Raw genomic sequence first — 27,662 nt, 5'->3', positions numbered from 1 at the left:
ACATTTTATCACTGTTCATCGTTTTCAGGTTGCTGGTGACTCTCTGGATCATTTCTGGACGGTTCTCTGTCCAACCCAGCAGATTTCCTAACAGTCTCTGGTTGGACTCCAGACAGAGGCCATGAAGGAAGCGAACAAACAGGTCTAGGTGACCATTTTTACTGCTGAGGGATTTCTCCATGACTCTGTACATGAACACATCCAGAGTGTCATTGTTATAGTATTTCCAGTCTTTTCCCAGGAAGTCCTCCAGAACCTTCTGGTTCCTGTTGGTGTAACAGTGGAACATGTAGACTGCAGCCAGAAACTCCTGAATGCTCAGATGTACGAAGCAGAACACCTTGTCCTGGTACAGTCCACTCTCCTCTTTAAAGATCTGTGTGAACACTCCTGAGTACACTGAGGCTGCTTCCATATCGATGCCACACTCTGTCAGGTCGGACTCATAGAAGATCAGTTTTCCTTTCTGCAGCTGCTCAAAAGCCAGTTTTCCCAGAGACTCAATCATCCTCCTGGTGTCTAGATCTGTCTCAGCTCCTCTGTCATACTTGTCCTTCTTGACTTTGGTCTGAACTACCAGGTGGTGGATGAACATCTCAGTCAGGGTTCTGGGCAGATCTCCTCCCTCTCTGGATCTCAGCAGCTTCTCCAGAACTGTAGCAGTGATCCAGCAGAACACTGGGATGTGGCACATGATGTGGAGGATTCGTGATGTCTTCATGTGGGAGATGATGCTGCTGGCCTGCTCCTCGTCTTTGAATCTCTTCCTGAAGTACTCCTCCGTCTGTGGGTCGGTGAACCCTCTGACCTCCGTCACCATGTCCACACAGTCAGCAGGGATCTGATTGGCTGCTGCAGGTCGTGTGGTTATCCAGAGGCGAGCAGAGGGAAGCAGCTTCCCCCTGATCAGGTTTGTCAGCAGCACATCCACTGAGGTGGACTCTGTAACATCAGTCAGGATCTCATTGTTTTTGAAGTCCAGGGGAAGGCGACACTCATCCAGACCGTCAAAGATGAACACAACCTGGAAGTCTTCAAAGCTGCAGATTCCTGCTGCTTTGGTTTCAGTGAAACAGTGATGAACAAGCTCCACCAAGCTGAACTTTCTCTTTGTCAGTAAATTCAGTTCTCTGAACGTGAATGGAAACATGAAGTGGATATCCTGGTTGCTTTTGTCTTCAGCCCAGTCCAGAGTCAACTTCTGTGTTAACACTGTTTTCCCGATGCCAGCCACTCCCAGTGTCATCACTGTTCTGATTGGTTTGTCTTCTCCAGATGGGTCTTTAAAGATGTCTTCTGGTCTGATGGTTGTTTCTGCTCTGTTTGGTTTCCTGGATGCTGCTTCAATCTGTCTGACCTCATGTTCATCATTGACCTCTGCAGTCCCTCCCTCTGTGATGTACAGCTCTGTGTAGATCTCATTCAGAAGGGTTTTCTGTCCTGCTTTAGCAATACCCTCAGACACACACTGGAACCTCTTCTTTAGGTTAGACTTTAGTTTGTCTTGACACCCGGACAGAATCTCTGCATTAAAATTTTAAAAAAGTACACAAATGAGAAGATCCTGTTTAGAAATGTCTCAATGAAAACATATTCTGGGAGGTGTGTTCTAGATTCATCTTATTGGACTGTCAGGTCCTCACTGGTGGGAGGTTTTATGGTAAAGTCATCCTTTGTGTCATGAAATCAGAGAGGATGATGCAAACACAGACTGAATCCAAGCAGAGAGGAACGGTTTTACTGGGGTTTGACAGATATTAAAATAGGAGTTTAATGACAGTTATGAATCCAGAGAGTAATTCTGGCAGAAAACTGTTAATGCTGTCAGTTATGATATGTATTTTCCTACTCAGTGACTCTCAATACAGCTGCTTATTTTTAACTTACAGCTGCAAACTCGAGCTGTTAAACTTTAAACTTCATTCATTTAGACATGATACTCAATATTTCTGCGTTACACTATCCCATAATAAAGGATTTCACTTTGGTTTATGGCCAAACCAAAGTGAAATTAATCTGACTGAATGTTTACTGAAATAAAAACCGATAGATTTATCAATTTTTTAATCTTTATTCTATTAACTGCAGGACCAGCAGTGTAGAACAGACTAGGCAGCCACTTAGGACCAAGTATGAAACCCTTATTTAAGAATTTTCTGCATGAGTCAGTGAATGCATGTGGGTTCCCATGGCAACAGAACACATACACTATGAAATATTGTACCTTCATAGCTTCATTCAGTGTAATCACAAATATACAGATCAACAGGTTTGTAGACAAAATTTCAGCTGAGAATCTGTTTCACTCAGAGAGAATTGTCAGAAGAAGAATTGGTGAAAGGAAGATGCTTCTTACAGACGATTAAATTCCAAACTCTGAACATGACCTCCTCTGGAGCAGGTTAGCAGCAACGCTAATTAGGCTTCTTTCCATTAACTGCTGTGGAGCTCATTTTGTTTATGTGTGCATTGAGAAATGTGTGTTTGTGTACATTTAGAAGTATAGAAAGTATAATGTACTGCAGATCACTAATTCCACTCCTCTGTCTCCCATCATCTCTGTCTCTTACTCACACATGGACACACCTTTACCAACCAGTCCACTCATACATGTCAATCGTTTCAGCGTTGTCATGTGGACAGGTGTGCAAAATGACGGTTGTGTAATTTTTTAAGTGTAGTATGTGAAGTGTGACGATATCCTTCTTAGAAAATGTCCACATTAGTGTGAATGAAGCCTTAAACTAAGAGACTAAAGACACCAACTGCAGTGTGTTTGCTTTGGTTGTCCACATGGACAAAGTGTGTTTGGGATCAATCTCGGGGCTATTTTCTGCAGTTCCTGAATTCATTTTGACTTTGATCATATTCATGTGCAGATTGTTAACTAATGTTTTATGTTTCTGTCATAATTTTGGGGGCCGTTTTTGTGTGGTTCAGTTTTCTTCTGTTTTTTGATCAGTAACGTGTCTCCTGTGTGTGTAGACATGAAGAATGAGGTCAGAAAATATTGGTAGATTCAAACCAATGATTTCCAGGTGGATAATGTGTTTTGTGTTGTCCCCAGATTTTGTCAGATTTGATTTGTTGGTTACAGTTTAACAAGGACACTTTGTATTAATGGATCATGTTAATTAATCATTCTAACATCTTTGTAATCTCCTTGTTATCTCTGAAACATCTCACTTTTAACTTTCACCTGACTTACCTTTAGGTGTTTTGATGGTTCCTGAGATTTTCCTCACCAGTTCAATTTTATTCATCTTCATTAAAACCTTCTCAGTGACTTTAATGGCATTTGTAGTTCCATAGATCTGGACCATTTGATCTACAGTGTTGACCCTGTTTGCCTCCTCCAATCGAGACTTTGGGATTGATTTGAAGTCTTCTAGGACCCCTTCCTGGTTCAAGAACCATTTGAATTTTTCAAACTCCTCTTTTCCCAACTCTTCCAAAGTCCTCAGAAGGATTTCTTTTGGCGTCATCATCTTTCACTCTGTAAAGATCCAACAGATATGACAGACAAAATGAATAATTACTGTGAAAACAGCTGCACAGTTTACAATTCACCACCAGTTTGCATGACTGAAACAGCTGATGTATTAATTTTCATCAGCAAGTGAAACTGGTTCATGTTTTGATTCATGAGATATCTGGGGATCACAATAGCACTTGTCACAAGCTAGCTCACAACCAGTGACAAAGAGGAGAAACAAGTTTAAAATGCCACATCTATGTTTCATTTCAAAGGAATATCAGGACAAACGATGATGAGCTTGAGGTGTGAGAAATCCAAGTGTCAGTAGTGTTGGTGGATGAGTGAGGCGTGTGTGTGAGTGTTACCAGCGATAAACAATTGAGGAAACAAACTACAGACAAGAGGTGTGGATCCTAGAGGAGAGAGAGACGATGTTTAGACCAAAGTAACCTGAGTGGAGGCCTACAGAGGTAGAACCAGTTCAGTCTAATGATCCCCCCCAACACCTGAATATGGTCAACGTCTTAACTGTATGGTTGAAAAATAAAGTCCAATGCATCAGTCTCTGGTTTGGGTTTTACACAGACTATGTGATTATGGGCAGTAAAAACCACCAGGGGCAACACTTCACAATCAATGGAAACATTGAAGTGCTGCAAATCCCACACCAGAACCATCATCTCCTTTTCAGTGACTCAGTAGTTTAGTTCATGTTTATTAATCTTCTTTGAAAAGAAACTCACAGGACAACCCACACTCAGGGCATTCTCCTACAAAAAAGCAAAAACAACCCAGCATCCACTTGGTTGGCATCTCTCTGTGATGCCAATAACACTGGAGATAAAAACAACAGAGCTTTTACTCCTTGAAATGCCTCCTGACATTGTAGAGTCCAGATAAACTCAGCTCTCTCCTTTAACAGGTCTGTCAGCAGGGAGACTAATGACGCAAAGGTTTCGCATAACCTACTATTCAGCCACACTACACTATACTTGGCAAACTCTCATTTTGTCAAGTTTATAGTTACTGTGGCCAGATCAGCTATCAAATAGAACACACACACACAGTTAGCATGCACCCATCAAGTGCATGAATAGACCACCATGTCCTCCAAACACACTGCACACCCGGAGAGACCAGCAACTTTCTAGTTCATCGAATGCTGAAAACAAATGACATCACTGAGTAAAGGAAATGTTCCAAAGCACCCTGGCTCTGAGCATGAAACTCGGTAGATCTGTTATGTTTAACATGAAATCTGTTTAAGTCAGTTGAGCAAACAAATTGGATGTAAAATTGGAAACTTCACCAGATTGGATCATTTTTGGAATGCAACAAATCGGGGTACTTTGCCATGCAGACTTGTCAGAACCACCACTTGGAAAATTGTCTCTCCTACAAAGTGGCCACTATGTGGCAACCAAGATCCCATCCAGGAGGAAATAGCATTGAGTGCTGTTCCTCACTGTTGATGCTGACATAACTCTGTCAAACAACTGAGACAAAACAGAATTTACTTTCATCCCTGCTGCCACCAGCTCAGTGCTACAAACAGCTAGCTGGTTTACCTGGAACGTTCATAGCAGCTGCAACTAACTGCAACTTGTGCAGCACCGGAGGAAGCTCAACTAACAGCACAGGCTGGGAAAATATCACCTGGAGTCTCCCCATCAGAGTCTAGAAACTTCACTAGGGAGTTCCTGCAGGGCGTGGTGTCGGCTGCTTTAATATATTCAGATTACCAGCCGGCCCACACTTTATCCACGGATAAATCCTTACCAAGCATCAGCTGCTCCTCCTCTACTGGGAGCTGAGACTGAAAGCCAACGGCCATGTCAGCCTCAACCAACCCACAAGTTAACGTCATTTGATGCAAAGGAACAGAGAGAGGGACCAGATCCATGCCATGTATTGCTTCACAAGAAAATGGAAACAGACTCCAAAAGGAAAGCATGTGGTGCTCTGAGAGATATTCAGCTGCTGCATATTCTAAAAAATAAAGCAGTCTGTGGATGATATTCTTCAAAACTAAATGCGAAGAGAGGAGGAGGCTAGTGGAGAGGGAGAGGTGTGACTCAGACACACCTCATTCTAAAAAGTTCACACAGCACTAGAGCAGCAAAACTAAGTGAATACTAGCCACAGTCATGATTTTGACATTCCACAATTAAATGAAACTGATCAATTGTGGTATTCACTGTGAGCTCCACTGGTAGAAAACTCTGAAAACAGATGGTGGAGATAAAATGACTTGGTGTCAGCTTGGATAAATCTGACATTAGAACACCTTATTTCTCTCAGTCATTTTGGTCATACACCTGTCTGAGAACCCAGCAGCATCTATCATAGTCTGTGAGACATTCAGGGAACATGAGGTTATTATAGAGATTAGAGCAGACCAGCCGTCCAAAACAAGAACTCTCTACACTCTCTCCATTGTGAAATTCCACACCCAGAAGTCGGTAAAGCGACCTCGGATGGAATAGTAACCTCTGATTGGCTGGGCGGGCAAAGCGTCTCCCTGACTGGCCGAAAAGTCTGTCAATCTCAGAGCATAGAATTTATACACAGATCGGATCGTTTTGTAGTTTTGCACCAAATATCTCAGCGGGACCGGAAGTACGATTTCTGATTTGCACCTGTAGAAAACAGAGAATGTGTGACTCGTGGGGAGGATTCGAGTGGTTGTAAGTAGCAATTTGTGTTCGTGTGTTAGAGGACACAGCTATTTTCGTGGTAAATTATTTCACATACTTATTGCACAAGTTCACATTCAGATTTGCACATATTCAAATTCTCACTTCAACACCACTTCGTACAATACAGGTGCACAAGTATGTTTTGCACTTAGTGTGCTGCAACAATAGGTGCAAAATGTGAGCGTGTCAGTGTTGAAATATGTGACTTGTAGAGAAGGATTTGTGCACCTGTAAATATGATTTGTGCACCTGTAAATGTGATTTGTGCACCTGTAAATACAATTTGTGCACCTGTAAATGTGATTTGTGCACCTGTAAATATGATTTGTGCACCTGTAAATACAATTTGTGCACCTGTAAATGTGATTTGTGCACCTGTAATAATTGTGCACCTGTAAATGTGATTTGGCACCTGTAATTACGATTTTGTGAATGTGTATTTTTGTGTTGTATTTGTGGGAAGAAAAAAAATCGACACATACAAGAAATTATTTTACAAGTACACAACTCATAGAGTGTGTGAATTCAGATTTGCTGATACACATGCAAATTCAATGTACACAACTACAAATTCGATGTTACAGGTGCTCAAACATTTTGCACCTGAAATACCTTCATCCAGATACTCCAAAGTCATGAGTGTGAACGGAGATCCTTGTTATACAGAAAGATATGGTCCACACAGTCCTACTGTTAAACATGCAGTATTTAAAATCAAATGTTAATCATTTCCATCCTACAACTGTTGCACTGAAGTTGTACTAATAAGAACAATTCATATTTAGAACTGAGAACAAATACATTGGGTTCTACACCTCTTCCTTCTTTCTCCAAACATCAGCAACATTTCATGGCCAAAGAGCTCTAGTTTGGTCTCATCTGACCAAAGGACATGCTTCCAGTATTCATAATCTTTATCCAGGTTGTCCTGAGCAAACTTCAGTCTGGTTTGAAGGTGTCTCTTCTGCAGAAGTGGAGGGTTAGGGTTCAGTCTATTTCTGTGTCTTCTTTGACACTAGAATTCCTGACTTGTCTCAGTCATTAACTAGTGTTCTGGTGGTTATTCTAGCATATTTAGACACATCTCTCACAAGTTTTCTTTCCAGAATCTTTAAAATCTTTGGCTTCCTCCCTCTGCCAGACTTGTTCTGGACTGTGTGGCTCTCTTTGTATGTCTTCTTCAGACTTCTCACTCCACTTCTTAACACTTGGAAACGCTGTGATAACTTTGTAGACCCTTCTCCTGCTTTGGAAGCATCAACAATTCTTTATCTGAAGTCTGAGCTGATTTTTTGACATGATGCTTTCTCAAGTGACAGCTCAAATCTTTAACAAAGTTTTTATACTGTGCATAAAGTGTAGAACAACCCCCATTGTTAACTTGATTGATTGATTGATTGATTGATTACAAGCTGTGAGCATCACAGAGTTAAAGCACATGATTGGACAAAAGTGGTTTGTGGTTTGGCTCAATAAAAAGGTCAGTTTTTAAGGAGGCTAATCATTTTTGACCCTGGTAGTTTTTGATTTTTGTTAAATAATTTTATTTCTGTGTGGAAAGTGAAATAATGTAAGAATCCAAAATAAAACCAGAATATTTGGAAAAGCCATGCTAAAAATTCTTTGATCTGTTTGTCAACACTTGGGAATTTGTTTCCCAAAAACTTAAAATTTAATTTGAGGGATATTCATTTCATCTTCAACTGTATTGTACTTTTTAAAAAATAATTTCATCACAAAACATCTTTAGGATGAAAAAAAATAGTACAGGACAATATTTACTTAGAAAACAGCTGAAACTGTTGCTAAAGAGAGAGCTGGGGATCAGAGGAAGACTTGTTGTTTGAACTTGGAAGATAGAATGTCTGACAGTATAAAGATTTTCCTGACAAAAATGTTTGCTGTTCAGAGTGTGGGTTGATGGGATATGTAGTGTTTGTCTACATTCAGTCAGAAATGAGCACAGCCAGACAGCCTTAAAAAATGTTGCAGTTTTGCAACTGTGGCCTCAGAGGGTGAAATGAATTGTGCAATACAGCGGTTATGGTGAATGTGACGGTTTCACAAATAAGTGATAAAGCTGCCAGTGAGGAAAGGCTGTCACATTAACACAATGTACATTTTAGTACCACTTTGGTTTGGTGACCTGAGATGGTACCAACATCTGGTCTGGCCCATGAAATGACATTTATTTATAAAACACATTTATTTCAGCAGTATTTGTATCAGTTTGATAACTCCTGCTGGTTGGGAACACCCAAAAATGTCTGAAGATTTTTTTAAAAGATTTTTTTACTCAATATTTCAGTTGTGTCACAACAGCGTTGTTTTTGAGTTAAAATATGCTGAATGATTGAATCAGTTTTATTGTGACATACCTATATGACAGATAAAAACAGTTTAAAGTGTCTTTTACTCACCTTCAGACGGAGAAAAGAAGCTGCAACATGAAGACGGTAAAAGCAGAACTAATTTGAGGAACAGGAACGGCCGTAACGTCACTGTTGTCAGGGAAACGAAGCAGGAAACCTGATGGATCCGTTTGTGGTGAAAATGTGTGTTAGGGAACATTTTCCATTTCTTTCTAATTCTATAAATATGAAGCTTTTAGGAAGAATAAAGAAGAATCAATCCAGAAGTGATGACTCCATTTCAACACTAAATGTCCTGAGAAGCTGTTTTACAGGAACTACAGTCAGAGAGGGAATCTACACTCTACATGTCACCTGAGGAATCCAAACCTTCTCTGGCTTCATCTTCTTCTTTGTCTGCTGCTGTGGACTTTAATCCACTCCTCATTTCAATGTGGAAGCTCAATAGTTTAGTGTTCTGCTCTCCTTTAGTCTCTTCTTGGATTTGATCACTTCCTGATTTTTCTGTCTTTGCTTTAAACCACTTTCTGTCATTTTTCCACATTCATGAAAATGTCTTTTGGATTGGATTAATTCATTGAAACTTTGAAGAACTTCACTCATTCTTTCCCATTTCATTGCTTCATTGGTATGTTTGACTCTCATAATGACACACAGTTTGGTAAATGTCACACTTTCAGCCTCTAGACCCACAACATCACTTTGTAAATTCTGTTTTTAAGGATCATTTAATGTCCTTACAACTGAGAACCTGCCTCACTAATTCACTTTCATGCTGTTTTAATGTGAAATATTGAACGTTTTCCTCCATTTATCTGATATCTTCCAGACGAAATCAGCCAACAGTGTCTGAAATCACTGATTGTAGCTGCTCCACTGTTTACTTGTGTGTTTTCTCTCCATATCTTCAGAATAATTCCTCCTCTGATTCTTCAGGCTGTTTCCAGTCCAGCAGCAGCAGCGTCCTCTGCAGGTTGGACAGATAAAAGCTTCCAGCATCTAAGACAAGACAAGACAAGACAAGAAGACAAGACAAGAAGAAAGATAAGATAAGATAGACTTCATTGATCTCACAAAGGAGAAATTTACTGTTACAGGGCTCTTAGGAACAAAAAACAGAGGAGTGCATGAGATAAAACTGAATAAGTTGGTTGAAATGAATGAAAGAAAAGAATCAATGAATAAATTGATTAAATTAGACAAAATAAATATATGACAAAAAAATGAAAACACACAAAAAAAGAATAAATGGAACAACAGTTTGTGGATGGTTAGGAGTTGGTGTTTATCCCATCAATATTTTAGTGGGAAAACAAATTGAAATAAAGTCATGACAACAATCAACTTTGACAAATGTGCAAGTAGACTTTATTTAAAAGCATAAAGGCCTTTATTTTTCTTCAATTATTCTTCAATTATTCTTCACTTTTTTCTTTCTGAATATTTTGCAAATTTTCAGAAAGTTGGGAAATGAAGACAACATGAGGGTTAATGTAAAGATGATTAAATGTTGCCTGCATCCCTGTTGATGCTCTTTATTTCTCTTTAAATGAAGCTCTCTTACTGCCACCATAATGTCCACCCAACCCCATGATCCAGGTCATCCCCTGTCCATATTTGCTGTTTGTTTGACCCCATAAGGCCACGAACCCTGGCTGATCCTTCATCTGAGGACAAAGCTTATGTTTGCAGTGACATCATAAATGCCTGTGCAGAGAAAACAATGGCTGATGAATTTAGCAGGGAGTCGAGCACAGTGGACAGCAGAGAGACACGGAGACGTGGCCTGAAACTTCCACTGTCATGGAACGTTTTCAGACGAGGACCCACACCTTGGCCAAACATGCAGAGTGCTTCCCAAAAACAGGGCTGAGCTGGAGATCAGATTGCTGTGCTTGTTGCAGAGACAGTGGAAGGGGAGGGAGGGAAGCATCGCTGGGATCATCAGGTTATAACACTAAATGTTTCTATGAAGCTCTGTGACTGCTGCAGACAGTCAGAGACGGGGCTCTGCTCCTTGTTTTTATAGGCTGCCTGGAATGTGTTGAGGACTGTGGACATCTGCTTTATCAGCATCTGTGCATCCACCCCCAGCTATGAATCTGCTGCTGGTCTGATAATGTATCATACTGTTACCGATATCTGTAAATACAGACTGTGTGAATGACAGCTTTGCAGTTCTTTGCACCATTTAATTAATGGGCTGCATTTGGCATTAAATAATTTACATCTAAACCTGCAACACAGGAAGCAGCCTGGGAGAAATGCCTGCTTTTGAATGCATGTTTTCTTTTTCTTTTTCTTGCTGTTGTTGTTTCAGTTGCACTACCCACAGATTATAGGCTGCTGTTTCAGTCTGGCTCTCCTGGAGCTTTTTGGTGTGAAAATTCCTCAGAGTCATTCTCAGGTCGTTTCAGATGCATCCCACCCATGCAGTCACACTGACTCGTGGATTACCATTTTCTTTGTTAGGCTAATTGCATTATTGTGGCTTTTTAAAAATCCAGTAGGTGGTGTGTGAGCCGGTGAATGAATGTACAATCACTTATGGATGAGATTTATTTCTTCACATGGAAATGAAATGCTTCGTTTTCACCGTCTGCTGTGAAGTTTCCACAGTCTGGATGGGACACTTTAAATCATTTCACGGTGAGAATTGATTAGGTGTGGATTTTTATTAGCATTTGTAATAAATGTAATCTCAGTATTATCCTGCAGTGGCCTCGGGTTATTTCCTGATATCGCAACGTCATGCCAGAAATTCATTAATTGGTGACTGATGTGCCATTTCTCAAAAGCTGAGTAACAAAGATAATGCTGCAAAGTCCCTTCTTGCTGATGTCATCTTTTAAATAGACCAGGCCCATGTAACCTAACACCTTGGTGGGAATGCACTCAGTCAAGCCTATTGTTTCTGCTCACATACAGTTTCTTGTGTGAGATAAGTATGGCCTGGCTGCAGAGAGAACAACAAGGCCTTAAAAGCGTGGATGAGACATCGACTGTCAACGCCTCGGTTTGTCAGATTCTTAACCAGATTCGTGCTCAAGCAGCGCCAAAGTTGACGAGAATGAACATTGTAAACAGCAGTGTGTACGTGTGGTGGCTTTCCAGTAAGATATGGTTTCTGATATCACATCATCCCAGACTAATATTCAGACTATTAGTCAGGATGTGATGAGCTGAGCTGGTGCCTGCTGTGATTCATGTAGCAGCTTCTGAATAGGCAGCATAAATGTTATGGCACAGAGGATGTGAGTCAGGACAGAGAGAATCCAGTTCACTGGGCCATTACTGCAGCTGAAAGGAAGAGGAGGAAGTTGGTTTGAAGATTTGTCACCATAAGATCTCTCTGTTTTAGAAAGGGGGTGGGTTCCTCTCAGGAATGTGAAAAGACCTGGGTGTTGGGAAGGTTTTTTCCCTATAAATAAGACTAACTAGTCACAAGATTCAGTGTTTGAGGGACAGCTAGTTCTATAGTATGGACGCACAGAAGGCACAATGTTAATGTTCTGTTTGGATCACTTCATGTATTTCATTAAGGTGATAGTTTTAAAAGTTCAGTTAAAAAACTTTAAAATCTGTATGTTTTTTAAAGTAAAATAACAGCAAATATCTGTAATTTTTAGTTTGAAATAAAAGTGCATTTTTACATTCACACATTATATAATAATAAATTATTATTTGTATAAAATATCATTTTTGTGTGTTTCTCTTTACAATCAACATGTAAATTAATACTTTTTTCTAGGATTTTACTGGAAATTATTGGTAGTTTTACAAAAAAAGTGAAGTTATGTAAAACAGTTTTAGAATATGTAGAATGTTTTTATTTTACAATTTAAAAATTGTGTAAGATAATAAAATGTTACATTTTTAGGATTTGGATATCTTTAAAATGTTGTTTTGTTTTGTAGTTTTTGTGTGTTTTGTTGATTTCAATCATTTAATTCAGTAGGTACTATTTTACAGCCAAATGTTATAAAAGGACAAATCACAATTTAAAAAAAACAGACTTTTGATGTGGACATTTTGCACAGCCTGTTTTTCACAGTTAATATGTGAATTTTAAAAATAAATCTGGGATTTTTCCTCGTTATTATTTGTAATTCTGTAAAATGATGAACTATTGCAGTTTTAAAAAAGTTTTTTAAAAATGTATTTTTCAGTATATGGAATATTGGCTAATATGAAAACCAAAATAGTGCAAAAACTTCCAGTCTTCACCATAGTTATTATTGAAAACCAGCATTATGAACTAAAGTGGTTGTTCAGGGGCTAAATCTGCATCATGCATGTGCTGAGCCACAGGTTTGTGCAGAGCAACAGGTCAATCAGAAAGCGACCCTCTTCTCTTTGTTGTCCCTCATCCTCCCAACATGCTCTGGTTGGTTCCTTATTTCACTTCAAATCTTTTGACTGCATCTAAAGTTCTGCTTAAAGCTCATTTGGGGCAGTTGTCCTACTCAGGCACTCATCAGCGGTGCTGGGAGGTGATACATCCATCTGCGCCTGTGACGGCCGCTAATCCTTGACAACTGTGCCCCTCTGGCACCGTATCCGTTGCACTGCTGCTTGTGTGATACAATAGGCTCCCATCCTTTGTCCTTGAAATTGTTTGAATTAGCACAACGGCGGGGGCTGGGGTTGCAAACATCAGAGTTACTCAAAAGGATTGACAAAATCACATGAGCATGATAGCTTGGAGGTGGTAGACGTGTTTGACAGATAATCAGCAGTAAAATCGATACAAGTGACAGATATAGAATCAGTGCAGCCCTTTGAATGAGTCTAACTTTGGACCTCTGCTAGTGTGCTGTGCAGCACAGTGGGCAATGTTTGATCAGTGGTTTATGTCAGAACTGATCCCCTGTAGAAGATGGACTTGTAGTGTGTTTTTAAGGGATCACTTCTATTAAAATCTGGCCTAAGTTGCCTTATACCTTTATACCTTATTTACCTTTATGAAACATGTTTGCACTTTTATTCAAATCAAATTAAATCAAGCTTTATTGTCATTTAGCTGTAAATACAGCAGAAGTGCACACAAGATGAGCGAATGTTTCTTCAGGATCCAGTTTGAAACAATTAAACTTTACAGTAGAGAAAAAAAACTTCACTTCATTTTAGTTCATGTTTTTCTACTTCATTTATCTTTAATATGCTAATTTTTCCCAGACAGAGCTATACAATGTGGTACTACACTATAAACATTTACAAAATGAACATTTAGTGAAAGCTTTGTGTTGGTGCACAATGTTGAGAAAGTGTTTAGTTGTGTCAGTTAAACCATCACAAACACTAAGCACACAACACTTCATGACCAGCACACATGCGATGGCCGGCAATCAAACCCAGGTCAACTGCTTGGAAGGCAGCTATGCTCACCACTATACCACCATCGCTATGAAATGGACTGTTTTTGTGTGCTCTCAGGAGTTCAAATGGATAAGAGAAGTAGGTGCAGAGAAAAGGGAGGAAATGAGCATCAGCCAGAAGCCCTGATCTCTGTCACGACACACAACATCTTAGTATTTTCTACAGTAAAACAACCTGATGAAAATGAAACTAAATCTTGAATCATTCTCAAAACAACTTCCACATAATGGGAAAGTGATATTGATGAGCCTATTGATTCCACATTCCCATGGTCTGCAGTCTTTTTTTATAACTTTCTTTTCAGACTTTGGCGAGAGTCATTTTGTTGTTTATAGCCTGTATTATATTTTGAACTGCTGGTATTGATTTCAGATTATCCTTTGGTGCACTGGAATTATACAGGGTAAACTAACTTTATTTTGTTCTGTTGTTGTGTTATAACTTAGTACTGTGTTTGATGATCTCTGTCAGATGAGAAGATGAGGTGGAGGACAGTGGAGGAAGTTCCATGGTGTAATGGTCATCACTCTGGGCTCTGGATCCTGGTGTCCCTGGACTTAATGGAGATGATAGGGGATGAAAAGTTGTGTGCATTTTTCTGACCACCAAGCCTGTCCTCCAGTACCCACCAACTTTAACCTCCACCAACAGGTGAGCAGAGACTCTGCTGACCTCAGGAGAGCTGCACGGAGCAACAGGGAGAGACGGAGCTCCAATGTTTAAGTGATTAGATAAATGCGTAAAGCAAGGGTGGGAACACGACAGATGATTGTATGTGAAGCCAAATTTTGCGCTTTCATCACAGAGAACAGAAAGCAGTAGCACAGGAGTTGTCATGGCCGAGTGGTTAAGGCGATGGACTAGAAATCCATTGGGGTCTCCCCGCGCAGGTTCAAATCCTGCTGACAACGTTCGACTCTTTCCACAGTGGCAATCTATGAAATAAGAAGAGATGATGTTTAACTGATGATCTCATAATAAGTGCGTGAGAAAGTCCTGATTTGAATATCATGTCATTTCTGCACAGGCACTCACCTTTAATATAGAGGATGTGAGTGATGCTTTCAATTGTCATATGTTTCCTTCTACAGTGCATGTATGAGGCCCCAGCTTCAGACTCTGACATCTCCATCAGTGTACTTCTTCAAGAATTTAAACCCACCAGGACTATCCAGATTACATTTAACTCTGTAAATAAACATTTTTCAGCCTGTTCAATGTTATAAATGTTCTGTTTGGCCGTTAAAGGAGGTTTTCCTCACATTTTGGTGTATTTTAACCCTTTCATGGTCTAAATTCTTTGAACAGATCTTGTGCTGTAATCAATGTCTCACTGAGTTTTTATTTTCATTGCAGTGGTTGATTTTTCCTGAACAAGATCAATGATTTTTTAATACGTCTTTCTCCAGTTTTATTTGCTCTACCTGTGGGTTTCAACTATTATAACTTTTTTCATTTAATAAATGACTGATAACACACTTTGATCTTCATGTTTGTTTGCTTATTTGTTGAACAGTGGAATTTAATTTTCCATGTTGGATAATCACAGCTTTTTTATTTGGACAATGTTTATCCTCTTCCATGGCAAAAATGAATTGTTAAAATGAAAATAGAAAAAAGATCTTTTGTAAAGCAGTAAAACTAATGTTTTTATTTTTGTTCTGATCTTTTTCTCGCCATTTTCAATTATATTCAATTAAAATATGCCCTGAAAGCAAATATAAAGAACTACAAAGACTGGAACAAAAAAATACATTTTTTTTGTCGTGAAGACTCAGAAACAAAACTTCAAAATAATATTTTGTGTTTTAATTTATATCTGTTCTTATTATCACAGTCAGTGACTGAGTAAAACATGAACAAAATAAAGTTATAACTTGAACTTCTTTCAAACTGATTTTTCTCTTAACAATAAAAATAAAGTATGAGGTCAAAGTGTGACGGTTAGATCAACATAAACTACTAATATCCTGTTTAAACGCTATAGAAGCGTCAGAGCAGCAGATTGTAAAGTCTGGTCCAGATAAGGAGCTCTACAGTGAGGCTGACCGTCCATCATAGCTGTCTAACCTGGACCTCACATCTCTGAAAGCGTTGGAGCTCATTTTTAATCAGCTTCATCTGGATAAACTGACCACACATTGGACATTTTTACAACCACTTTCTCACCTCAAATCATCTGAAAACTACATTTTGTGTCACAATAACAGCAGTATTCCCAAAATACTTGTGTTTTCTCTGAAAGTTTCCTCCTCGGTCTTTGCTGCTGGTCTAAATGCATTATGGGATATTTGGCTCCAAGTCCTCACTAGTCTGGTCTGATGATTCTCCATAATGTGGGTGGAGCCAGAACACATCCAGGTATTTCACTGGTTCTTGATCAGATGCTGCTTTGAACTGGATCAGTACTTGGTCTCTGACGGATGATGTTTTATAAGAACACCAGAACTTAAGTACGGACAAGTACGGTTTTCTCCTGATTGACGAGACAAAACACCAGCAGAGCATTCTGGGATTTGTAGTAAGAACAGTATGCGATATAATACCAGCGGTATTTTCTCTGAATTTTTTTGGAATTAAATATAATCTACATGGGAGATTTTCTTTGGAATTTAAGTGTTTTCTCAGTAGCATGGCTGTTAGGAACCATTTTAGCTCCTGTTAGCACCTTTATTTATCCCATTGTGTGGTTTCCAGACTTTATGCTAAGCTAACTGGCTGCTGGCTGTAGATATGTGCTGTCAGTCTCATCTGTGAAACATTAGCATTACATTTTTTTTAAAAAGATTGCTTAAGCACGGTTTTGAAAACAGGGCTCAGAATTTCAGATCACTACACACAATTAACACAACCAAACACACAATATGAACAACACCTCAGGTCCTGTGCAAAATGAAACATACCATTCAAACAAAACCTTCTTATGTTACTACATGAAACACACACATTTCATGAGGATTAATTCTGTCTGAACCAGATACACACTGCTGTGTTTAACTTCAAACACTTTTAGCAGTTCTACCTCTCAGTGGTGAGATGACTGTCAGTGAAGGACACAGAGAAAGTACAAATACACAACATGGTAAATTCACCAAACACAACACAAGATCAGTGAAAAAGTCTCCTGTGACGATTAATGGCTGCTGGTTAGAGCTTTCATGTTTTCCTGAAGCAGAAGTTTAATTCAGTGTCACTCAAAGCCTGCTGAACCAGTCACATCATGATGTCTCCTGGCTTCGTTTCATGCAAATGATAATTCAGTTCTTTTTTAAGGCCACCAATTATCCAAAATGTGCATCCCCAGCACATGAACACGGCAGCTCTTGTAGGTCAGTTGGTGTGCAGGTTAACAGGTTGGATCCAATTTTAGCAGACTTGAGCAGAAAACAGTCTACTGACGCAAACATGAACGTTCAAAAGTTTGGGGTCACTTAGAAATGTAAAACATGAAAACCCAACTTTTGAACGGTGGTGCATGGAGATCTATAAAGTCCTCTCCAGTACTCGCTGCAGCTCAAGCACACCAGCTCACCTACGACCGCTCAAACACTGCGTTATGATTTCCATATCCTTCTGTACACTACCGTTCAAAAGTTTGGGGTCATCCAGACAATTCCATGTTCTCCATGAAAGCTCCCACTTTCATTCATGTGCTAACATAACTGCACAAGGGTTTTCTAATCATCAATGAGCCTTTCAACACCATTAGCTAACACAATGTAGCATTAGAACACAGGAGTGATGGTTGCTGGAAATGTTCCTCTGTACCCCTATGGAGATATTCCATTAAAAATCAGCCATTTCCAGCTGCAATAGTCATTTACCACATTAACAAGGTCTAGACTGGATTTATCATTTATTTAATGCTATTGTCATTGAAAAAACTGATTTCAAGAAAAAGAAAAAACATTTCTAATTGACCTCAAACTTTTGAACAGTAGTGCATATTTAGATAATGTCATATTTTTAATTAGACATGTAAGATGAAATGATGTTGATGATGGCTCGTGTCCTTGTTCCTCTTTTAGCACACATCACACAGTATTACAATGAAGAAGAACATTCAATCATCAAATACAATCATTTTCATAACAAGCTGCTGTGGAGGCAAAACCTTTTTGTTCTTTGCAATAAATCTTTTGTTCTTTTATTCAGAGCTCTGAAGGTACAGGTTACACAGAGTGCAAAGCAGTCTATGTGTCAAGTCAAACTGGAAGGAGCTGAGAACTCAAAGGAGAAGCATTTACGCACAGGTCCGACACTCAGCTGGGGCGGAAACAATCTGCGGCTGCAGGTTTGCCACCGGCGGCAAAAAAAGGGGACACACGCAGCACTGAGGAGGAACTGAGAATGAATGACCGCGTTCAAACAAAGTGGCCGTGAGTTTCTGTTGGGAAAGCATCAAGATCTGCGGCAAACTGTGCAGGATTGCCTTCATCTCCAAAATCCGGGTTGCAGCCGGTAAGAGCAGAATTCTGGAGACTCTAAAAGACTGTTTAAGCTGCCGATGTGTACCACTGCAGTATGTGTTAGCATTAGCATTAGCCACGGAGAACAGCCACGAGCGGCTTGCTGTAAACTTTATCTGTTTACCAATAATTGCCGTGTGTTTTGTAATTGTTCAGTTGAAAATAAGATTGCAGGCTAATTGGTGCTAATTAGAGGGTTCCAGCTAAGACCAGTGAATTCATCCTGTTTGTAATGGTGGGTTTTTACAATGCCCTTTATTTATTTATTGGATCAGGAAAGGATTGCACTTTAAAAGCACTTTATGCACTTTAAATAATTTTAAAACCATGAAGTAAAAAGTATAAAATGGTTAAAAAATTGATAAAAATGCTCAGAGTAATTTGTTAAACTGTGATTTAAAATTAACTCTTTAAAATGCAGATAAATTCATGTGTGGTATAGTATTGGGTTGAATATTGCTCATGCCATGATTTGTCGCTTCAGTTTATGTGGTGTTGAGGTTGACAAACATAAATTGAGTGGAGTAGCATTTGCCAATGTGGTGAAAATGTCCTTGAGGAATGGTTGTTACTATTTGCTGAATGCAGTAATGTGAACATTGTCCTTTTGTGTTCTGTTTAAAGGTTTTTCACCTTAATCTATCAACTAAACGTATGGACTTATGGAAGTTGCCACCTCTGTATCTCATGAATTTGCGACCACTGCAAAATAAAAGAGGGAAAAGAAAGAAAGCAACTGTCTGATTGATGAGTGGAGTCCTGCTCAAACCCTGGGTAGATGAAACATCCTTTTTCAAGTGGGGAAACTGCAGAAACTCTGAGAAAAATCATCAATGAGAATCACCTGTCATTGAAAGTGGGAGGACACTTGACACTATGGGAGAGTGCAAAGAACAGAGAGTGAGAGCTGCCTTTAAACAGAACACTGAGCAGTAAAATACATTCACTAACTTACAGCATGAACAGTTTTCTACCAGCATTCCTGTCTTGAATCACCTGCAGTAGCATCTTTATGTTCTCTTTATTCTCTTTTTACGTGTCTGTTTTCTGTCTATGTTCCTTATTTTTAACAGTTTAAGTTCATTTGTATCAGTTTTAAGTGAAACTGAAAAGAGCTAAAAGTGAACTATTGAGTTGAAATGTGTCCTCTGTGTTGGCTGATGAACATATGGGACACTCTGACACTTGTGTATAGAGTGGTATCCTAATGAAGATGTGTTTGATGTGACAGGTGATTGGCAGGAGGAGGAGAGTCTGACGGAGGAGCAGAGGAATGTTGGCAGCCATTTAGTCTGAGCTCAACAACAGAGGAAACATGGATTCTTCACAAAAGGTGAGAAACATACCACTGTAACATTATGATCATTCATTTGTTCTTTAAAATGTGTAAAGTTGCTCCAGTTGGTTAGATGGGCCGACCAAAGCCAGGTGACGTTGGCTGGAGAGATGAAGCTCTGCAGAAGCAGCTGTACTGAGGATATAATGGTGGACTGCTCGGAAGCTGCTTGTTCTTTGTTTGAGGCTGAACGAGCTGCTGATCATACTTTATGAAAATGTCTTACATGATGATGATGAAGATAAGTAACGGAAGAAAAGTCTTGTTTTTCAAGCAAGTTGTTCAGGAAGGTAAAGAGCAGCATTTTCTTTGGTAGAGAATAATACTTTTGAGCATTGTGAGTTTACCAGCCTTTTCCTTCTCAAGAAATTCAGACAGTTGAACCCAGAAGTTTACTTACACTGTATAAACGACACATCACCCTTTTTTAATTTACACTATCTGACATTAAATCTGGCAATGCTTCTCCTGCTTTATGTCAGTTAAGATGACCAAAATTATCTTTAAATGCCAGAATAACGAAAGACAATTTTTTTAATAGAATTTTTATTACTTTCTTCACAATCTTGGACTTGACTATGGACTTTAGCCATACTATGTTCCAAGGGTCACATCATAACAATACTTGTATACATTCCACCCAAGGTAACTGACTTGGTTCCATGTGATGTTTTGCATGATACTGTTGCTAGGATACAGACTCAACATCCTGAGACACTTGTAATAATATCAGGAGATTTCAATCATGTCAGCCTCTCCTCTCATCTGACTGAATTTACACAGTTTAACTGCCCTACCAGAGAGAATAAAACCCTAGACCTGCTGTATGCCAATGTCAAAGAAGCTTACAGAGCTACTGCCTTACCACCACTGGGCAGGTCAGATCATAACTTGGTTCATCTGCAGACCTGTTACAAACCTTGTGTGCTGAGACAGTCTGCAACTAAAGTCCAAATCAGAGGACGGACTCCTCAAACTAGTGAAGCTCTAAGGGACTGCTTTGAATCAACAGACTGGAATGTGCTTCTGGAAACGGATGAGGACAGTATGAACATTGACAGACAGGTTGATTGTTTTACTGAATACATCAGCTTCTGTAGAAACACAGTCCTACCTGCAAAGACTGCCTGCTCTATGGATGACATCCTGTATTGTATCGGTACCAAAAATCAAATGTCCGGCTGAACTAAATGACTACAGACCTATTGCTCTGACCTCACACATCATGAAAACTCTGGCGCAGCTGGTTTTACGTCTACTGAGGCTTGAGGTCAAAGACAAACTTGATTCCTTGCAGTTGGCTTACAAAAAACACATTGGAGTGGATGATGCCATCCTCTTCATGCTTCACCATGCCCTGTCTCATCTGGAGGAACCTGGAGTTTATGTGAGAATCATGTTCTTTGATTTTTCAACTCCATCCAACCCACCATCCTCAAGCACAAGCTCACAGAGATGGGAGTGGATCCTTTCTGTGTTTCATGGATCACAGATTACCTGACAGGAAGGCCAGTTTGTCAGGCTGGGGAACTGTGTTTCTGGGACATTAATGAGCAGTACTGGGGCTCCACAAGGAACAGTCCTGGCTCCATTCCTGTTCACACTGTATACATCTGACTTCAAATACAGCATTGAGTCCTGCCACATTCAGAAATACGCTGACACTGCTGTCGTGGCATGTATCAGAAATGGACATGAAGCTGAATACAGAGATCTGATAAGTGCCTTCAGTGACTGGAGTCACAAAAACTGCCTGCTACTCAACGCCTCAAAGACAAAGGAAATGATCATAAATTTCCGCAGATCCAAAACCCCTCTTCATCTATTGAACACTTGTGGTGTTGACATGGAGGTGGTGACATCATATAAATATTTAGGTGTCCACCTTGACAATAAATTAGACTGGTCTAAAAATGCAGACTTGATCTACAAAAAGGGCCAGAGCCGACTTTTTTACCTGAGAGCACTTCGATCAATAGACATCTTCAGTAAGATGCTGCAGATGTTTTATCAGTCTGTGGTAGCAAGTGTCCTGTTTTATGTTGCAGTCTGCTGGGGAGGCAGCATAAAGAACAAGGATGCAAGGCATCTGAACAAACTGATTAAAAAAGCTGCTCTGTAGTTGGAATCGGATTGAACACATTGGAGGATGAGGTGGAGAGACGGACACTTAGAAAGATGGAGGCCATTCTGACAAACATGGATCATCCACTTCACATTTGCCTCAGTGAACAACAAAACATTGGTGGACGGCTCCTATCCCTGTACTGCAGGACTGAAAGATTCAGGAAATGTTTCTTGCCATCAGCAATCGGACTGTTTAATTCAAATGCAAAAAGATAAGACCAAACAATTGAATTTCCCTTCGGGGATCAATATAGCAGTCCCTCCAGGAATTTGCGATGTTGTGATCACGCGAAATCAACCAATCTCTGCAAATTTTGCGTGGCCTTGCAATTTTGTCCAATCACCGCAACTTTCCCGCAATTTTGGCCCGCCTCCCGTGAGTTCCACCAATCATAGCAGCCCCCAGCGCAAAACCTAATGCACATACGTCACCCAAATTCACTTCCTTGTTTATGGTTTGAAGATGCAGACATGTGCGGTACTAATGTCTCTCATTTACCAACAAAAATGACTGCTGAAGACATTGATAAACAACTAATTCACTGATGTTTTTCACCAAAGCGAAGCTAAACTGTTTTACAACCGTGCAATATTGTGGTGGAATTCAAAAAAAGAAGAAAAAAAAAATCAGCGATTAATACACTTTAAAAAACATGAAACATATTAGAACGGCTGAAATGAGCGGAAAACAGACCACATTAATCACCATGATGGAAACCGTTGCATCCAGATCCATTAGAGCACTGAAAGAATGAGGTAAATTAGTTTAATTATTCCACCAAAGAACTCGGCAGTGTTATGTGACGATCAGCGTGTGTGAATCCTTCCTCTGTTACCAACATCACTCAAAAACAGACTCAGGGATTTGAATGAAATTTTCAGGGTCGGTCAGAAATGACACAAGGACCAAATGATTAGACTTCAGCAGTGATGCGGCTTAAAGTTTGGATCCACGTATTTGTTAAGGATTCATAGCGGCACTGCGTCTGATAGCGGCACGGTAACCATGGCAACAGGTGAATGCTACCTCAGCCGCCTGCTGACTATCACATGATTGTGATCCTACAACAAATCTACCACTGTGGACGTATCGGAAATGACACAAGGAACAACTGATTAAATTGTGGGGGTGTTTCTGAGTCCCATCAATTCCAGTTACCAGCTACATATTTAGATCACGCGATTCGGTATGTACACATGCAGAACACACCCCTGTCTTGGTAGAGGACTGCGCGCTCTCTGTGCTGTTCTTGTTAGTTGATGTGACCAGCTGTGAGCATGTGCTTGTGAACACGTGTGTGCCAGGATGTGAAATTAACTTTTTAAGCCACTGACAGATATGTCCAAATATGATTCATTCAATAGTAAATTAGCATTTTGTGCCGCAAATCTACCAACCACATCATGTTAAACCAGTATCTGGCTGCTGCTAATTTCCCACTGTAGTGTGCCAGCTTTTGTGGAAATGGGTTGGAACGTTATATAATTAATTTCGGAATAAATATTGTCAATTACAGCGTTGAAACATGTTCTACAATCTGGAAAAAATGCAGCTTTTAGTAGTTGTCACTGTCTCCCGCAATTTCATCACAACAAATAAGCTTAAAACATTGCAACTTTTATCGCAATTTTTTTTAGAAAATCTGCCGCGAATTCAGGCATTTTCGGCCGCAACAATCATGAAAAACGCCCGCGAAATCTTGGAGGGACTGAATAAAGTCATTCTATTCTATAATCAGAAGTTTGCATACACTAAGATTGCTATGCCTTCAAGATGATGATGTCCTGACTTTGAAAGCTTTTGATAGATTAAGATGTATTTTCAGGCACACCTCAAACACACTGCTTTCCTTGTGTGATGACATTAGAAAACCTAAAGAAATCAGCCAAGACATCAGGAAGACATTTGTGGGCCTCCACAGGTGTGGTTCATCCTTGAGTGCAATTTCCAGATTGCTGTGGTTTGAGGTTTATCTGTCCAAATAATTACATGCACAGATCAACACCATGGGAATGTCAAGCCATCCTACTGCTCAAGATGGAGATTGGTTAAGGTTAGGATTGTTTTGGAGGGAAATGTGCTCATCAACCCCAGAACAAAAGCAAACGACCTTGTGAAGATGCTGGCTGAGGATGGCCTGAGTACACCATCCCAACTGTGAAGCATGGGGGTGGCAGCACCATGTTGTGGGAGTGTTTTTGCTGCAGGAGGGACTGGTGCACTTCACAAAATAGATGGCATCAAGAAGATAGAACATTATGTGGAAATATGGAAGCAACATCAGCCAGCAAATGAAAGCTTGGCACAAGTGGGTCTTCCAAATGACAAGGACAGTGCTGGTGCAAATCTGACACTGTCCTGGAGAAACTGTGCACTACTGACTTAGAACTGCTTTCTGCTTCATTGTGCCCTTCATATCTGCCTCAGAAGTTTCCCCAAATATTTGTGAACTTGTCTATATCCGTCCAAAGGCCAGTGAAATAAATACCTGTGGGCACAAAGGTGCTTCTGCTCTGGGTTCCTCTGACCACAACTGCATCCTCCTTATCCCTGTCTACCACTGTACTGAAGCAAGGCAAAGTGCAGAACATCAGAGTGAAAGTTTGTCACACTCTGCAGGGATGTCTGGAGGTTACTGACTGGGACGTGTTTAAGGAGTCCTCAGCTGATATGATGAACCGACTGATGTTGTGAGCAGCTGGGTCACAGACTGTGAAACCAGTGTTACTGCCTGAAAAAACTGTAAAACTGTATCCAAACACTAAGCCATGACTTTCTAAGAAGCTTAAAGACCTACTGTACAGAAAGAAAACAGTCTTCAGAGAAAGGAAATACACTAAATCTGTATAAACTGACAGAAGGAAATAAAGTAGGAGATCAGGACCCACAAAAGACAATACAAAGACAACCTTGAGTCTCAGCTCAAAATGAACAACCTCAGTTCAGTCTGGGACGGCATGAATCTGATCACTGGAACCAATTAATGTGTCAATGAGAGAGTTCAGCTCAGTGGTTATAATATTGATTTAGAGCTGGCTCAAAGTCTGAACAGTTTTTATGTCAGGTTTGACTCCCATGATTTCAGGGCTAAACACGCTGAGACTAAAAACTGTCTCATGTCAGCGTCTCCACAGAATCCCTTTCTTTTATCCGGGTTGGAAATAAATCTATGTATGTATGTAATCTGGTGTCTCAAACAGTGCAGACCAAAGAAAAGTCCTCTACATGATTACATCGGTGGCTGTTTATTGAAAACTTTTACGACGTCTGACCAAATGACCAAGATTGCTGCCGATGTCCCTGTCTATCTTATGTTTTGTTTGATTTTTCTTTAAATGGCTTTTATTTTGCTTTTAATTGTTTTACTGTTTTTTTTACATTTTAAAAACATTTCCTTTAATCGTTGTTATTCCTTTAACTGTTTTCAGGGATGACAATTGTCTGCGGATCCGCGGATTTCCGCCAATTTAATGTCAAATTTGAACATTTTGTGAATCCTCTAAATCCGTTGAGAAAATTTTAGGGGGGTTAGGTACTTTATTGTCGCTGATGTTAACGTTGTTAACATCTCGCGGGAGTGAGGCGTGAGTTTCGTTAAACGAAACTCGCGCCTCACTACGAAACTCACGCCTCACTCCTGCGAGATTTTCACTGAAGCTATCGTTCGATTGTAAACGGCCCAGCAGTTGGACAGCTTCAAGCTTGGACCAATCATTGCTCGTAGCATTCTTTGTTACAAATTCATGGTGGCGTGTTCGACTCGGATGTTTGGAGATTTGGTATCGTGTTCAGCGGAATGATGAGATTTTTAACGAAGGATCAGGAGTCATCAGTCACAGAAATTGACAAAAGTGTCAAAAATAAGTTCCGATGGGAATGGCTGGAGAGAAAAGTCCTGTGAAGGTGAAAATTGGCTCAAGATCGACGAGGTAACGGAAACACTTGGACAATTTCTGAAGAAACCAGACGTGGCCGGAAAAGCTTTTTGTGTGTATTGTAACGATTTGATTAACTACGGATCGCGTGGATGCGTAGCACTGTCAGACAGTTACACCAGCAGCATCAACAGCTACTTCAAGTGCCAAGGCAAAAGATACATTGAAAGAGAAGGAAATGACTGCAAGAAAAGCCCACCAGCAGGAGTTGAAAAGGAAGGCTGTCCAGAGACTTACACAGCTTGCTGCAAAGAGAAGAAAATTGACAAAATAGGAGTGTTGCAGTGAACTGACTTGTATATATTGTACATAGTAGAATAGAACTCTCATAGATTTGTGAAATATTTTGGACTGAAGATAGTGAGAAAAGATTGAAGAACATGTAAGTTAACTTTTCATTAAATTTGCTGACTGAAACAAGTCTAGTGTTATGTTTTTGACCATTTTTATCAGTCTAAATGACTTCTATAAATCTCTCAGCTTCACCCCCCGCCCGCCCCCTCCACCCCGCCCGTCAATTTTCAGCTGAAATCCGAATTTCCTGTTGACATCCCTGTGTTTTACTGTTTTGTTGCTTTTGTTGTTTGATGGTGAACGGTTGTGTAACTGCTGCACAACAAATTTCCCAGGTCGTTCGGGCCAAATCCAGAATTCAGTGGCAGAATTACAGATCTTTTCTGGACTGGTATCAACATCTGATCCCCGAGGAGAAATTTCAAATTGTACATTTCTCCAGTAATGTAACTTAACGGAAAGTCTGGGGATCAAGAGATCCTGGTGGTACAATCCCATCAGTCACGAGCTCTGCTTTGTTTTTCACGCTGATCGACAGATTTTACTACCCAATATTCTAAACTACCGTGTAGAAAGCTGAAAACTATCGGCCTGTGAAAATAGTTTTGTTGACATTGTGAGTGTGCTGTTGACACATTTCTAGGTTTCTAATGACAAAGCTGCTGGCATGTCTGCAGATTCTTGATTTTGTTTCAGCCTCATGTCTAACTACATGGAATTGAGACTTTTAGGTTCAATTTTTTTCATGATTGCTCTTCCATCACTGCCTCTGTTTTTATCTTTGTCTTTTGCTACAGAAATGTAAACACAGCAATGGAGTGAGATGTCGGACCTCTGAGGAGGATAAGGATGGTTCAGCAACAACGGCAAAAAGAGATGAATCACTGAGTTGTGAGCAATGTGACAAGACTTTTATTACAGCAACAAACACTAAGAATTCACAAAACTCAGTGACTTTCACTCACACAGTGGAGTTAAACCATTCAGCTGTGATCAGTGTGGAAAGGCTTTTACTCAAAGAGTCAGTTAAAAAGCCATCAACTCATTCACAGTGGAGTTAAACCATTCAGCTGTGATCAGTGTGGAAAGGCTTTTACTCAAGAGTCAGTTAAAAAGCCATCAACTCATTCACAGTGGAGTTAAACCATTCAGCTGTGATCAGTGTGGAAAGGCTTTTACTCACAAGAGTCAGTTAAAAAGCCATCAACTCATCACAGTGGAGTTAAACCATTCAGCTGTGATCAGTGTGGAAAGGCTTTTACTCAAGAGTCAAAAAAGCCATCAACTCATTCACAGTGGAGAGTTTCATTCTGTGATCAGTGTGGAAAGGCTTTTACTCGGAAGACTCATTTAAAAAGCCATCAACTCATTCACAGTGGAGTTAAACCATTCAGCTGTGATCAGTGTGGAAAGGCTTTTACTAAGAAGAGTCACTTAAAAAGACATCAACTCATTCACAGTGGAGTGAAACCATTCAGCTGATCAGTGTGGAAAGGCTTTTACTCACAATAGTCACTTAAAAAGCCATCAACTCATTCACAGTGCAGTGAAACCATTCAGCTGTGCTCAGTG

The 27,662-nt window shown here is 39.9% G+C and overlaps 3 protein-coding genes and 1 non-coding gene across 36 annotated transcripts in view; 3 read left to right on the top strand and 1 right to left on the bottom strand.

Annotated features, from left to right (window-relative positions):
• Nucleotides 1–8,688, bottom strand: part of LOC127531909 (NACHT, LRR and PYD domains-containing protein 3-like) — a 31,574-nt gene extending 22,886 nt beyond the window's left edge. Inside the window, exons 1-3 of the mRNA XM_051942320.1 lie at nt 8,598–8,688; nt 3,209–3,496; nt 3–1,524 (exon numbers count right to left, since the gene is read on the bottom strand). Of these exons, the coding sequence (XP_051798280.1) occupies nt 3–1,524; nt 3,209–3,488 (1,802 nt within the window). The 5' untranslated portion in view covers nt 3,489–3,496; nt 8,598–8,688. The remainder of the gene's footprint in view (nt 1–2; nt 1,525–3,208; nt 3,497–8,597) is intronic.
• The window catches only part of LOC127532016 (zinc finger protein 239-like), a 147,386-nt gene that overhangs the window by 85,211 nt on the left and 34,513 nt on the right, over nt 1–27,662 (top strand). The gene's annotated exons all lie outside the window — the stretch shown is intronic.
• Nucleotides 14,758–14,839, top strand: trnas-aga (transfer RNA serine (anticodon AGA)). The gene has a single exon. It is a non-coding gene; the product is annotated as a tRNA-Ser (tRNA).
• The window catches only part of LOC127531957 (zinc finger protein OZF-like), a 319,989-nt gene continuing 310,247 nt past the window's right edge, over nt 17,921–27,662 (top strand). For 7 of the 33 annotated variants that reach the window (XR_007939170.1, XR_007939169.1, XR_007939168.1 and 4 more), the window contains exon 1: nt 18,067–18,389. The gene's annotated coding sequence lies outside the window, so the exon portion shown is untranslated. Of the gene's footprint in view, nt 18,390–27,662 lie in introns of all 33 variants that reach the window. The other 26 variants (XR_007939163.1, XR_007939162.1, XM_051942613.1 and 23 more) reach the window with 15 other exon arrangements.

The sequence above is a fragment of the Acanthochromis polyacanthus genome, chromosome 22 (genome assembly GCF_021347895.1).
Source record: "Acanthochromis polyacanthus isolate Apoly-LR-REF ecotype Palm Island chromosome 22, KAUST_Apoly_ChrSc, whole genome shotgun sequence".
NCBI lineage: Eukaryota > Metazoa > Chordata > Actinopteri > Pomacentridae > Acanthochromis > Acanthochromis polyacanthus.
The sequence above is the reverse complement of the archived record's forward strand: the minus strand, read 5'-3'. Positions and strand labels throughout refer to the sequence as shown.